The sequence below is a fragment of the Pelobates fuscus genome, chromosome 10, assembly GCF_036172605.1.
Source record: "Pelobates fuscus isolate aPelFus1 chromosome 10, aPelFus1.pri, whole genome shotgun sequence".
NCBI classification, from domain to species: domain Eukaryota; kingdom Metazoa; phylum Chordata; class Amphibia; order Anura; family Pelobatidae; genus Pelobates; species Pelobates fuscus.
In genome coordinates this window covers 1418196-1433590 of record NC_086326.1, presented here as the reverse complement: position 1 = coordinate 1433590, position 15395 = coordinate 1418196, and the positions used below count along the sequence as shown (strand labels likewise).

Genomic DNA, 15395 nt, shown 5'->3' with positions numbered 1-15395 from the left:
AGAGCATTGCTGCTTTGTCCCGTTCGCTGCGTAAGTGGACTATTAAGTCTCTTGGGGCCGTTGCTGGAGCCTGGGGTGCCTTTGGAATGCGGAAGCAGTCTTACATGGACAGGGATTTAGCTTGTCTTGGGGGTAGTAGCGCCGCTGCGAGGCGTCTCAGCATGTGAGGCAATTCTTCAGTTTGTACGGTTTCCGGGACCCCCCTAATTTTCAAGTTGTTCTTGCGTCTGGCATCCTCCAGCGTTGCAAATCTGGCGTCATATATTTAATTTTGCTCTTTGAGCCCCAGTATGGTTTGTTGCATGTAGGCTATTTGCTGTGTATATGCACCTGCAGTAGTTTCCACCGCACCCAGCCGGCCTGTCAGGCCCCGGAGGTCCGCACGCAGGTTCGCCATATCTGCCAGTATGGTTTGTTGTAAGCCTGCCAGTAGGTCCTTAAGCACCGCCGTTGTCACCGGATCCTTGTCTGGGCTGAGCGGTGTTACGGCTGGCGGTGGTCTCGCCGGCGCCATGTCCACCTCGTCGTCTAGTGATAGGTCGTCGGACAGGTCTGAATAGGCCCCGGAGTAGTCGGCCATATTGGGCCTGCTGACCTGATGTGCCTGTCTGAGGAGTGTGCCAATATCCTGGCTAAGGTGAGGCTTGTCGGCTTTTATTTTTTTGATTTTCCGACCCATTATGTGGTGCGGATCTCACTCCCGCCTCGTCAGTTATCTCGATCGGGTTTTGCTTCGGTAAGATATCAAAATCTCTAGCCGTGTCCCGGAGCTCTGAGACCATGCGGCCATTCAGTTCAGTTGCTTAGCCACGCCCCCCCCTAATTTTACTTATATATATTTATTTTGTATTTGGGCAGTGGATTGCCCCTTTAACTATGTTTTTGAGAACCAAACCTCTTTCTTCCTACCTGTATAATGAACCAGAGTGGCCCAGGTGATAAGGTCCCAACAGGTTAATGATGTACAAGGAAATACTGCTAATAATTAGAACCAGGTGTGCGGATCCAATCGTGGGCATGGTCACTGGCCCATTATCATAAATTGAATTTAAATTAAAGTCAAAGGAAACTCATCCCTGTAGGAATAGAGATAAAAGGATCACTATAGTATCAGGAAAATAAACTAATTTTCATGACACTAAACAACCCTTTGGTCCCCCCCCCCCCTCCCCCCCTCAGGGCCCCCTTCCCTTGACACTGAAGGGGTTAAAACCACTTCAGTTATTTACTTTAATCCAGTGTCGGGCTCCCTGGGCGCTGGTGACCTCTCCTCCCACTCCACTCCCGAGCAGAAGGCGCATGCGCAGCAAGAGCCCTGCGCATTCAAACAGTCCACAGGAAAGCATTTGTCAATGCTTTACTATGTAGTTCTGCATGCTGAATGTGATTTTCGCATCCAGTGTCGCAGAAGGGCCTCTAGATTCCTACAAATCCACACTGGACACAAGATCTAAAAGGAACTGACATACAAAACTTTATTTTTCTTGGGACCAGCCCATATGATTGTTGCATAAAAATTGCTGTGACAACTCAATAAAAATACAGACCATCAAATCAAATCATAGCAAAATACAGCAATTTATTATAACGCAATGACATGTTTATAAAAGGGTGTGGAGGACCATAATTTACAGAAAATAGCTCTCCTGCCTGCAGAATTGGCAATATGCAAATTAACCAGCCTTGCTATTCAGGTAGTGCATATTGCTGTTGCTACTAACAGAGGGCATTACACCGGCTCCATAACCAAATCCACTAGTTGGTAGCAATTCTCAGCAGTACAGGAGAGTAGGCACAACAATTAACAGTAAAAAACAAAACAAAAAAACACACATTATAAACTATTAAATTATGCACACTCCTTGCACCTATAATGGGTACAGGGTGACTAAATCATAGGGAAAGTCCAGCAATCTACATAAATAGTTTGTCTGAAGGTCCAGGTGATGGTGACTACCGTCACAGTGTAAATCTATCCCGAATGACAAATAAGCAAAATTGGTCTGAGATTGAGATTTTATAATATAATTTACAGATGCATTATTCTAAGATTTACCCATTACAAAAAATGTATGACCATTTATGGTAGTGTTGTTATTTTTAAAGGAACACTCTAGGGTCAGGAACACAAACATGTATTCCTGACCCGATGGTGCCAAAACCACTATCTGGTGCCATTAGCACCCTAATTATAGTAACATCTTACTTGTATTCAAGTCTGCAGCTGCTGCTTCTGCCCCTGACCTGCCTTCTGTCTGCTGACAACAGAGGTGATTATGTGAGCCAGTCACAATGCTTACCCATAGGATTGGCTGAGACTGTCAATGAGGCAGATCAGGGACAGAGTCCGCACAAGCCAAACACAGCCCTGGCCAATCAGTATCTCCTAATTGACCCCTTAAGGACGGTGGGCATGCTATGCCATCCTTGGGGACCCGACTCTAAACGCTGGCGGGCGGCATAGCACATCCACGCTGTCCAGGGTACTTGGCCGCTCACCGGCAATCGCAATGGGGGGGACTTACCTGGCATCCCAGGGAGTCCCTCTGCTGCTGATACTGCCCTCCTTGCGAGGACCTCACGATCACATGGACGGAATAGCCGTCCATAGCAGTGTCAGCAGGGGTAGTGCCTGGAATGACAGGTTAAAAAACCAGTGTAAAATCAAATAATATATACATAGATCATATGTATGTGTATATATATATCTCATTACCCTCAACCTGCCATAATATAAATATATAAATACATTAAAAATGAAAAATAAAAAAATGTGTAATTTCGTTCTAACTGTATTTTGCTATTGATATATAATAGCGAGGGCTTGCACTCCTGGTGTAATCTTGTGGTGCCTGGTGCTGGTTTGGCAAGGATCATGTAGACATAGCAGAAATGACTGCACTCCAAGGACTTGATAGAGATGTTCAAATAAAATGTAACTTTTATTCAGTCCATTTAAAAAGTCAACGTTTCAGCTCCCACATGGAGCTTTCATCAGGACAAAACATAACTTACAAGTGCAGACACAAAGAAATATATACCCCCAATCCCTCAAAATAATTTCCCTTAATTGTGTACTCACCTAGCCATGAGACAGCTTGCCCTGCGTTACAGAGTAATGTATCTCTGAGTGTGGTGGCCATGTGTGCAAGGCCCAGAAAGGGGAGCAGGGCTACAGGTTACTTAGTAACAATCCAACTGGACTGATTGCTTTCCACCTTGTGGCCTAGTACATGGGTAGGCAACCTTTTAGCAGCACTGTGCCGATATAGGATTGTGATGTCCCGTAGCATGCCGATCCTCAGGCCCGTCGCTACCAGGCAAGCTAACCAAGCAATTGCTTGGGGCCACGAGCTGGCCTGGGCCCCCAAGCATGGCTGGCGCTTCCTATAAGGCTGCAGCCGCCTGAGCGCTCTATAGAGAGCCTCAGGCGGCTGCAGCACTGCCTCTCTCGTCACCTCCCCTTCCCTGTAGCGTGGCCGAGCTCCTCTTCCTCCTGTCAGTCTGGCCGGGTACCACGTGGTACAGGAGATTCAGTTTCCTGTTCCCGGCCGGACTGACAGGAAGTGCACCCTGAGCTCGGCCACGCTACATGGAAGGGGAGGTGAGAAGAACATAAAGAGGGAGGGGGGGGGGGAGTAATGTCCATTTTGTTTGGCGCCCCCAAATTCCTTCAAACGGCCCTGCCGATCCTATTTTTTTAAATTGAGGTGTGTGTGCTGCCGTATTCTGCTTGTGTTATATATACTGTAATTGCTTTGTATCGTTGTATTTGTGCGTATGTGAGCTATTATATTGTATATGTCCATTAGTAGTTTATGGTATCGTGTATGGTACATATGAATGTGGGCTGTGTATGAGGGCTGCTTGTGCAATTGTGTGTGGGTGGATATGTCACATTGTGTGTTAGGTAGTGTGTGGGGGCTGTTTGGGGTTTTGCATGTGAGAGGCTGCATGTGGGATTGTGTGCATGTATGTAATGGTTAGTGGTGTTGCGTTTGTGGGGATTGTGTGTATGTTTGGGTGTGGGCTGTTCGTATTATTTGTATGAGGGGAGGCTTATTCTGCAGGTCTGTGCATACCTGTTTGGCTCTAGCAGCCTTGAGTGCCGTGCAAAGACACCTCGAGTGCCGTGCATGGCACTAGTGCCGTAGGTTGCCTACCCCTGGTCTAGTAGCTCCAATCATGGATACAGAGCCTAGAATGTTTCAAATTGTAATCTGTCTGTGTTCATATACTTTAAACAGTATACCAGCTGGAAGAGCCATCAGGAATCCAAAATCTCTTATCATACAGATAGTTCATCCCATGCAGCACTGAAAGGGTGTATCTGTTTCTTTGTAACTGAGGAAAGAGCTGGACTATAAGTCTACTCTTAAACTCTCTCTGCTTATAGAAAATAGGGTGGGCATATCTCATGGTTCGGATCTAAAAAACACATTTAGCGTTTTGTTCTGTTCACAACGTGTACATTTGGCTCAGTCCTTAAGGAGTTAATGTATCAAAAAGCATGTCTGCTCATGTTACTGAACTTGACTGATAGCTGAGGTTTGCAAGCAGGACTGTTGAGCACAAGTTAATCACTTTGTAAACAAACCGGTTTTGAGAGACTTTCCTCCAATTTCAACTTTTTATGTTGGCCCAATTGCTTTTGAATGTATTTCTCTAATAATATTTTAGCTTGTATCTCTCTGCACGATGTAAGCCCTTGACATTAGGGTTGTACAGTTGTGTTTGCAGCGTTCAGCAGCCAAACCTGCACAAAATATATTTTAATTTACATTGATTTCAATAGTGCTGTGTGTATTGCATTTTATTACTTGCTTAAAACAGGATCTTGTGCCTTTAACCATTGTAATGGAAGTTATATGTTTCCATGTCCAATTGTGCCTCCTGTGCAGTTTTGACCCTCATTTTCTTTGTTGTATTGATTGTGTAATGAATATGTGACCAGCTCATTTGTAAATTGTGATTTGGAACACGTATGTTGTGGGTTCTTGTTTCTTTTGTAATGAATGTTGTAGTAATATTACAGTATTTTCCCCACAGCGACAGACCTCCTTTTGGCGTGGAATCCAATCTGCCTGGGTCTAGTGGAGGGAATTATCGGCAAAGTTCAACTTCACACTGGTAAGAGCATGCGTGGGCTTGCTGGATATGTGGGTAATTGCTTCTGCATGTCGACATGTATGTCCTTGCTTTGCAAACTAGGGGGCTGGCTGCACTCACCTGAACATGCGAGCCAATCTATACAGCGCACTCCCTTATCCACTAAACAGCAACTTCAGTGCTGACAGATTGTGTTCGCTTTTTGAAAACACCTAATGTAGGCAAAAATAATGGGCTCTCACTACCCTCGGCCTAATCTGTCAGCACTGAAGTTGCTGTTTAGTGGATAGGTGAGTGTGCTGGATTTTCTTTTGTATTGTATAAATTGGCTCCCAGCAGCACCTCATTTATGCATGTTCAGGTGAGTGCAGCCCCCTGGTTTCTCATATATTTATAGCCATCTCCTTGGTTTTGCACCCCTCCCTGTTACAGGTGCTTCATCCCAGGGCCCTATTTAGCCTTGTACTGCAGAGAACTCCCCCAAGAAGGTATCTCATAAGAGCAGACATTAGGCAGTTAGAGTAGGACCTGCCAAAGCTGGGGTACAATAACGGTGTGGCAGGCTTATGCAATGTATGGTCATATAATGGAACTAAACCCCCATTATTTTATTGCCTCGATAAGGTGTTTTTAAAAAAAACTAACATTCTGTCAGTTGTGATCTTGCTTTGCAAACTGTCACATCTATTGAAGCATGCAATTCTCCCTTTTGTTTTCTGATTTTAGATTTCACGGGTTTATAAGTAAGGGGTGAGAACTGGTGGCTGGTTAAAAATGCACGTTACATAGGCTGAAAAGAGACTGGTGTCCATCAAGTAAAGCCTTTCTCACATCCGTTTTTTTTTTTGCCTTGTATTGGAACAACTGAAAAGAAAAGACCAAAAAGCCAGTTGCCTGGGCAACCAGCCTGTAAGTGTGCCCGGGGAATCCAAAAAAGGGGGTAACCCTTACATACGTTTATAGAGAAAAATACCAAGGAGGACGATCTAGAGAGAGATAGGGGACTCCTAATCTCTACCCCAGATCGACCAAGGTAGGAAACTCCTTCCTAGCTGTAATGCTAAAACTTAACCTTTAATAGGATATAATAAAACAATGTGAACACTTATAGAAAAAATTATAATAATAACAGTGAAAACAAAAATAAGGAGTGGTGCCCTAATAACTGTGGTAGTGGACAATAACAATAATAGAATAATCAAATCGTCGTCCTTGGAAACCACCTAAAAGTCGAGATCTAATGTCAAAACTAGTCACTGATTAGGGAAGGTAAAGGGGGGAAAACCAGAGTAATACTCAATGTGCCTTCAAAAGCTCCTATATGGGAAGGCTAGAAGATATGGAAAAACTGGTGCTCACAAGCAACAAAGTTGCACAGATTTCAAGTAGCACTATGAGATAAATCTTGTAACAAAACCATACTCCCATACAGGATGAATACAGGAGACCACCCACATTGAGCAGGGTAAGTATGTCTAAACTAGGCTAAATAAAACGCCAACTAGAACTCCTAACTCCAGTAGTCCCTCCTAATAAACCTCCAAAATCCCAGGATAAGTGCATACAATCTAGATTGACTAAAAATTTCAAAATCTGGAACCACTCCTGACTAAACTACCTAATGCGCGTTTCAGCGCTTCTAAATGCGCCTTCGTCAGAGGTAAAGCGTCGTTTTGTCCCCCTGCCGGCTCTTTTATACGTAACGAGCCGGCAACATGAAGAGGGAGTGGCGGACCCGTTCGCGCCGAAAACCGGCGTTCAAATCAGTACCGCCCTTCTGAATACGTCACTGGATGATTGGCAGGACATGCTAATGCGTCTCTGGTGTCCCATCACCTAAACACTCAATTGGAAATAACAGTAAAGAACCCTTAATACGTGCAAATAAAAAATGAATAATAATAAAGTATGGATAGACAAATCCTTATTAATCATAGGGATACAGCATGAATAGGACACATGCTTTTCACAGAGCAGCACGGTCATGTAGGTCTGAATCCATGATAAAAAATAATAATAATGATTATTCAAGATGGAACAACATATTAAAATGGGTCTAATAATAGTATTAATTTGTCTTAAAGGTGACAGCATCCAAGACTCACATCTCTTAAAGGGACAGACATGTGTAATCCATATTAATCAAATTATAGCAAAAGTATTTACAAAGATTTGAAATATATACAATTTAAGGAGAGATGCATTACTGATGGTAAAAAATAATGCTCTCAGTGTAACTCATTTTTCGATGAAGGGAGTGAACGTAAACCCCTCATTTAGACCATTGAGGGCCAGTGTGTTGAAACTGTAAATCCAGAAGGATTCTCTTCTGAGGAGGGTGCGATCTAAGTCACCTCCTCTGCGACCCAATAGCACTTTCTCAACCCCTGCAAATTTTACCCCTCTCGTGTCGCCATGATGGTAATTCCTAATGTGTCTAGCAACTGGGGTGTCTTTGAGGTTTCTGACTGAGTGTATGTGTTCCATCACTCGCCTCTTAAAGGGGCGTATAGTTTTCCCCACATACCTAAGTCCACAGATACAAGTCAGTAGGTATATGATGCCTTTCGTGTTACAGTTAAAGAAGTGTTTCACTTGACATGCAGAATTGTCAATCAGATTTGGAAGCATTTTTGAATCTTTCATCATATATTGGCAGACAACAGGTAACGGCATCCTTCGTGAAAACATCATACTACACATTGCGTATCGTATTCGATCCAACTTCGTAAAAAGTCTATAGATCTTCTCTGTTAAAGTGTGTATGCAATTCTTCTGCCTAGCTCTGTTTATATAACAGTATAGGTTTGGCCTCTGGTAACTGCAGCGGTAGGGATGTTGGTAGGTATTGCAATAAGACGTTTTCCCATGATGCTTTGTTTGTTATAAGGCAATTCCTTGGTTTCTTGCACGTGATAACCTTTAGCTGCATTTTGGGGACAGTTCTGGGGTAGTTCTAAATGTGGATTAGTTACCACGGAAACCAGTACTACCAAACACACCTAATAGGCATTTAGTGATGGAAGAGTTGTCTGCTTAAAGGGAGCACACATTATGCAGTTGGTATTACAATGTTGCTCGCATATGTGGGTTTTGCTCCTGATTCTCATTCATATCTGTTTTGAAGTTTCACCTGTACTGAATAAGAGATCATTGTTAGCTGAGAGCTTGCTCCGTGGGGACATCATTTGGCAATGCTCTCACTACCCAGATCTCCCCATGTTTTTATCTGCCGTTTATCGTTACAAATCTGTCTGTCTGTGGCTTGCTGAGCAGTGAGAGAGTGCAGTCCTGCGGCAGTACATCCATGCCAGAGCTGTGAAAAAGCTGAACCTGTACAGTCTGTGGTTGAGCTGTGCAAATAGCTGTTAGATAAAGCTGTCACATTACCCTCCATATATTTTCTGGACTGTCACACTTGCTAATTATATTCACATAGTAGTGTTTGCACAGACTGGTTTTTCACCTCTAGCCGTCTAATTTTGCACCTCCTCTCCTGTGTGATTGTTTAAGGCTGCAATAATCTCCTTCCAATTCTAGTGACTAGCTTGTAAACGTGGAACTTTCTTTAGTCTGTCATTATTTTTAACAACAAAACAAACACCATTCTGCATTATATACTCTTCTTCCCACGAAACCCTCCGCCTATTCTCCTCTGCGTCCCGCGGAGCCCTCCGCCTATTCTCCTCTGCATCCCGCCGCACCCTCCGCGCATTGTCCTCTGCGTCCTGCGGAGCCCTCCGCGCATTGTCCTCTGCGTCCCTCCGCGCATTGTCCTCTGCGTCCCTCCGCGCATTGTCCTCTGCGTCCCTCCGCGCATTGTCCTCTGCGTCCCGCCGCGCCCTCCGCGCATTGTCCTCTGCGTCCCGCCGCGCCCTCCGCGCATTGTCCTCTGCGTCCCGCCGCGCCCTCCGCGCATTGTCCTCTGCGTCCCGCTGAGCCCTCCGCGCATTGTCCTCTGCGTCCCGCCGCGCCCTCCGCGCATTGTCCTCTGCGTCCTGCGGAGCCCTCCGTGCATTGTCCTCTGCGTCCCGCCGCGCCCTCCGCGCATTGACCTCTGCGTCCCGCCGCGCCCCTCGCCTGGTGTCCTCTTCATCCCTGGTTCCCTGAGTTTTTCATTATCACTTGCTTAACTTCTATTTCTGCAGTGTGAATACATTTGGATTTGGTGTTGGTATCTGCAGCCTTCAAAAGGAATTTAACTTTTTCTTTCTGTTTAGATGTAATGGCCTGTAACATCATGAACCCTTGCCCTCCACTAGTCATTTAATAAAGGGGCTTTTTCACAGCGATGTATGCCGGTAGCAGTGAAACTCCCAGCGTAAAATCAGTCCCCAGCGCATTCTAAACCTGGGATGGAAGTAGCGGCATTAAGACGTAAATTGTCATAGTGGGAAATCCTAATTGCACATCAAATTGCCTGTAATGACTTTTATTTTCGGTATTTACAAAAATAACCTGGTGTCGCGCGGTGCTGTGGTAAATGCTTTACGTCTCATTTAGTGAATAACATAGAATTGTCAGATAAACGATTAGCCATATCCTAACTATACAGCTACTCCCAGCTCTTTATGTGAAATCCCAGCACATAGTGACTAGTGTTGTGGCTGAGTCTGTTCTTGGTAAAAGTGAAAATAAAGAATAAACCATAGGGGTGAAGGATACTAAATCTGTGACAGTAGGCGGCAAACGGCAATATAGAAGTATAGGGAGGTCAATCTGAGCATTGTGGAAGGTCAAACTTTGTTTGCCTTTAAGTCCTCTGTCAGTAATCGAGGTATTGACGGTTTGGGATATGGCAACATCGGTTTTGCCAGAGAATAAAGGGGTTAGCGAGGTGGCATCTCTGGTACCTTTCGGATGGTCTCTACTCGTGTTGGCAGGCGGTAAATATTGTATCGATAAATATTGAATGGCTGGAGACACAATGGATTGGGTGTGTAATTGAAGAGCTCTGGGAATTCTTTCAAATTCAGCTATTGCAGTTGTGAATATTACTTTGTTTCCTTGTCAAAGGCATAATTTATAGACTCGCAGACCAGAGAATCACTGATAATAGGTTGTAAACGGAAACCTGATTGCTCAAATAAACTGACCCCAGCCATAGCTGCAAGTGGTGCTGATAATCTCCGCTTTGTTATCTGCTGCCATTTCCCCAGAGAGATGTATTAAAATAGCTCTGCTAAAACCCAGGACAGCTGCAAGTACTGGAGAGCACATTCTGGATGTCATTAGCAAATGGTGTTAACCCACCTATCGCCCACTGTCCTGTCTGGACTCCCAACAGATCGCAAGGAAAAAGGCTTTGGAAGACCTGTGCGGTGCTTGGTCTCATTAAAAATCTCTTTCCAAAGCACGATCATGGATCATTAAAACTGTGTTTTACTAACTGGAATGCTGCCCTAAAATGCTTGTTTTATGTGTTTGAGAATGAGATTAGTTGCGGTAAGATTATTTTCATGTATATGACTGTAATAATTTCTTACCTACATACATTCATTAAAAGCATGTTCTAAACTGACAACCGGTTCGGTTTAAAATTTATATATATATATATATATAAGACGAGAGGATATTCTTGCACTCCAACAAAACAATATTAAGGTACCTGGTGCTCTGGTAGCAAAAATCATAAATATCCAAAAAATACCGGCACTCCAGGAATTCTCAGTGATACAAGTTTTCTTTTATTCAGTTCAGGACGTCAACGTTTCAGCTCCTCATGGAGCTTTCATCAGGACAACTTAAACAATGAAACAAGCAAGCTTATATAGGGAGAATCTAAATTAGTAAACTTACATATTCAGGTGTTTCACCTCCATTCCCGCCATCGGACGGACCACAGCTGCCTGCCGTATCAGCACACTACACTTCCGGGTTCCTGGCCCACATGACCAGATCCGAGGTATCTGATTCGCCGACTGTCGTTACCGGGCAACCAGGGACGCCAACGTCACTATGGTCAAACCCTTTACTTACGGACAGCGGCATGAGTCAAACCTCCCAAGCCCTTCAGTGTAAAAATGTGTTGCCGTGGCAACCGGACCGTAGACAGTCAGGAGGAGGAGGGGAAACAGGGGAATACGAGCAGTGACAGATAATCAGTGGTATCCAGGGAATGCTGGACAAAATATATGTATGGCATATATACAAACCAATAAAGTGTTATATCATATCATATCTTCAATGACCGGCCTGGTCACTGTTTCATTTATCACGTGAATACTATGATGTGTGGAATATGTAATTGAAGTGATCCGCGATCTCGTAAGGTCTATGTGTTTTTACTAGTGAAAGGCGGACTATCTGCCTATCTTGTGAAGTGTAAACTTGATTATAATGAAATATATCTAAAATAGTTGCACTTGCCTGCTAGTGAGGCAGAAATCTGTATCTAAGTGTGTGATGCTCTATCTGTGTACAAAAAAACAATTTTTTTGTTACTTACATATCCATGGGGGTAGAGCGGGAACTAGGGATTATGCAAATTGTTCCACATATATATATCATTACCAGGCCTATTGCATATAGGTCATTTGCTCATGTTTATTATTTTCACTAGGTACTCATATAGTTTTTTACTTTATAGAATTTTCCTTATAAATAACAGCACCTTATTACATCTCCCACTTGTTGCACCTTTGTTATATGTTTAACACCTTCTACTTTTCCAAAAAAAATTTTTGTACACAGATAGAGCATCACACACTTAGATACAGATTTCTGCCTCACTAGCAGGCAAGTGCAACTATTTTAGATATATTTCATTATAATCAAGTTTACACTTCACAAGATAGGCAGATAGTCCGCCTTTCACTAGTAAAAACACATAGACCTTACGAGATCGCGGATCACTTCAATTACATATTCCACACATCATAGTATTCACGTGATAAATGAAACAGTGACCAGGCCGGTCATTGAAGATATGATATGATATAACACTTTATTGGTTTGTATATATGCCATACATATATTTTGTCCAGCATTCCCTGGATACCACTGATTATCTGTCACTGCTCGTATTCCCCTGTTTCCCCTCCTCCTCCTGACTGTCTACGGTCCGGTTGCCACGGCAACACATTTTTACACTGAAGGGCTTGGGAGGTTTGACTCATGCCGCTGTCCGTAAGTAAAGGGTTTGACCATAGTGACGTTGGCGTCCCTGGTTGCCCGGTAACGACAGTCGGCGAATCAGATACCTCGGATCTGGTCATGTGGGCCAGGAACCCGGAAGTGTAGTGTGCTGATACGGCAGGCAGCTGTGGTCCGTCCGATGGCGGGAATGGAGGTGAAACACCTGAATATGTAAGTTTACTAATTTAGATTCTCCCTATATAAGCTTGCTTGTTTCATTGTTTAAGTTGTCCTGATGAAAGCTCCATGAGGAGCTGAAACGTTGACGTCCTGAACTGAATAAAAGAAAACTTGTATCACTGAGAATTCCTGGAGTGCCGGTATTTTTTGGATATTTATATATATATATATATATATATATATATATATATATATATATATATATATATATATATATATATATATATATATATATATATATATATATATATATATATATATATATATATATATAATGTGTGTGTGTGTATATGTATACAGGGCCGGATTAACATAGGGGCTGATGGAGCTGCAGCTCCAGGCGCAGGCCCATGGAGTAGGCCCATTTAACCCCTTAAGGACCAAACTTCTGGAATAAAAGGGAATCATGACGTGTCAGACATGTCATGTGTCCTTAAGGGGTTAAAGGACCACTATAGTGCCAGGAAAACATACTCGTTTTCCTGGCACTATAGTGCCCTGAGGGTGCCCCCACCCTCAGGGACCCCCTCCCGCCGGGCTCTGGGAAGAGGAAAGGGGTTAAAACTTACCTTTCTCCAGCGCCGGGCGGGGAGCTCTCCTCCTCCTCCTCCTCCTCCGATCCTCCTCTCCTCCCATTCGGCTGAATGCGCACGCGCGGCAAGAGCTGCGCGCGCATTCAGCCGGTCTCATAGAAAAGCATTATCAATGCTTTCCTATGGACGCTTGCGTGCTCTCACTGTGATTTTCACAGTGAGAATCACGCAAGCGCCTCTAGCGGCTGTCAATGAGACAGCCACTAGAGGCTTTGAGGGCGGGATTAACCCATTTATAAACTGTTTATAAAAAATGGGTTAACCCTAGCTGGACCTGGCACCCAGACCACTTCATTAAACTGAAGTGGTCTGGGTGCCTAGAGTGGTTAAGGGGTTAAAAAAAAAACAAAAAACCTGACTGGTATTTTACTGGCACAGCCGGTATTTGAGGCTGCCTGGCCGTGCCGGTATTGCAGTAATACCGGCAATACAAATGCAGGTATTTTTCTCAGAATAAATGGAGATTACTCTGCAATACCAGCACCGGCCAGTAGGGGTCACTGTGTGTGGAGAGAGGCAGGGATAGAAAGTTACAGCATATCCCTGCCTCTCTCTACTACTTACTGATCCGTGGGGTAGCAGCAACACAGCACAGCAGACAGCACAGCAGCTCTACAGCTCAGGTAAGGGAGGGATGGGGGGGGGGGGGGGGAAGGCAGTAGGGACACATGGGGACACTGAGACACTTGGGGACACTGAGACACTTGGGGACACTGGAAGACACTTGGGGACACTGAGACATTTGGACACAGAGACACTATGTCCCCATGTCCCCCAGCCAGTGTCCCTAGTGTCTGTGTCCCATGTCTCTCAGTGTGCCTAGTGTCCCCATGTGTCCCAGTGTCCCCATGTCTATGTCCACGTCTGTCCCCCAGCCAGTGTCCTCTAGTCTCCCATTGTCTTCCTGTGTCTGTGTTCCCGTGTCTGTGTCCCCAAATGTTTCAGTGTCCCCATGTCTCCCAATGTCTGTGTCCCTAGTGTATCAGTGTCCCAATTTCTCCCAGTTTCCCTAAATGTCTGTCCCCATGTCTCACTGTGTCCCCAGTAGTGACATGGGGACACACTGAGACATTGGGACACTGGGAGAAATGGGGACACTGGGAGACTAGGGGACTGGGTGACATGGGGACACTGACACTGTCATTCATAGGGACACAGACACTAGGTGACTTGTGAGACTGAGACACTGGGAGCAATCCATCTATACAGCAGAATCAAACTGTGAGTAGTTTATTTATTTTCTCTGATGTCACTCCTTGTGATTTACATCATGTGATGTCACGCATAACTAAGTATACAAATGATTAAGGCTGGTATTTTTTTCCAAGAAAGGTGGCAACTCTAACTACTCTTCACATACTCTTGCTTAAAGGAGCACTATAGGGTCAGGAACACAATCATGTATTTTTGACCCTGTTATGTTAAAACCACCACCCTGGCCCCTTCTTGCCTCCCTAAATATAGTGAAATATTACTTGCATTAAGTCTGCAGCTGCTGGCTCTGCCTCTGAACTGACTGTCTGCTGACATCATCAGAAGTGGTGGTCTGAGCAAATTACAATACTTCACCATAGGATTGGCTGAGACTGTCAACTAGGCAGATCAGGGGCAGAGTCAGCACAAGTCCAACATAGCCCTGGCCAATCAGCATCTCCTCATGAAGATAAATTGAATCAATGTATCTCTATGAGGAAAGTTCAGTGTCTGCATGCAGAGGGTGGAGACACTGAATGACAGTGCTGCACACTAGGAAGTACTGCCCCAGGAAGCACCTCTAACAGCCATCTAAAGAGTGGCCAGTGGAGTTGTTTTCTCTGAAAAAAACGTGTTTACTGCAAAAAGTGACGAGAATAACTCGCCCAAGGGTGCCTCCCCCGATTTATGGGGGGCTAAATCCACTTCCTTGCTGCCAAAGGTACTGGAGCCGGACTCAGGAAAGGTAGAAAAAAAATATTACTATTATTTGTTTTATTAAAAATTGTATGATAAAATAATACCAGGTCCTACGCGTTTTGTCCTATAAGGACTTCCTCACGGACCTCCTGGTATGTAAAGTTACTGCAATGTAATAGTAGCCACAATAAAAACAAATGCAGATTACAAGCATTACAATCCCCCCCTCCCCGAGTCCATCTTTAATATAGGCAGTATCCTCCTCATTGGTGGTTCAATGGGCGTTGTGTGGTTGTTCTTAGCTGATCTAAGTTGAAATTCGAGGTCTTTCTCAATGATTTCCGTTTTTTGGCAAAACTAACGCGTCACTTCCGGTGCGACGGCTGGGTGGCACAACTCAATGACGTGTGCGTTCCATTCACTCAATGAAAATAAAAATATAAGACTGAAAATGTACAAAAAAAATATGAAAATAAAAATAAA

General features: G+C 44.2%; 1 protein-coding gene across 1 annotated transcript in view; it reads left to right on the top strand.

Moving 5' to 3' along the window:
- The window catches only part of INPP5F (inositol polyphosphate-5-phosphatase F), a 161145-nt gene that overhangs the window by 29461 nt on the left and 116289 nt on the right, over positions 1 to 15395 (top strand). The window contains exon 2 of the mRNA XM_063434243.1: positions 5050 to 5130. Coding sequence (XP_063290313.1) covers positions 5050 to 5130 — 81 coding nt within the window. The remainder of the gene's footprint in view (positions 1 to 5049; positions 5131 to 15395) is intronic.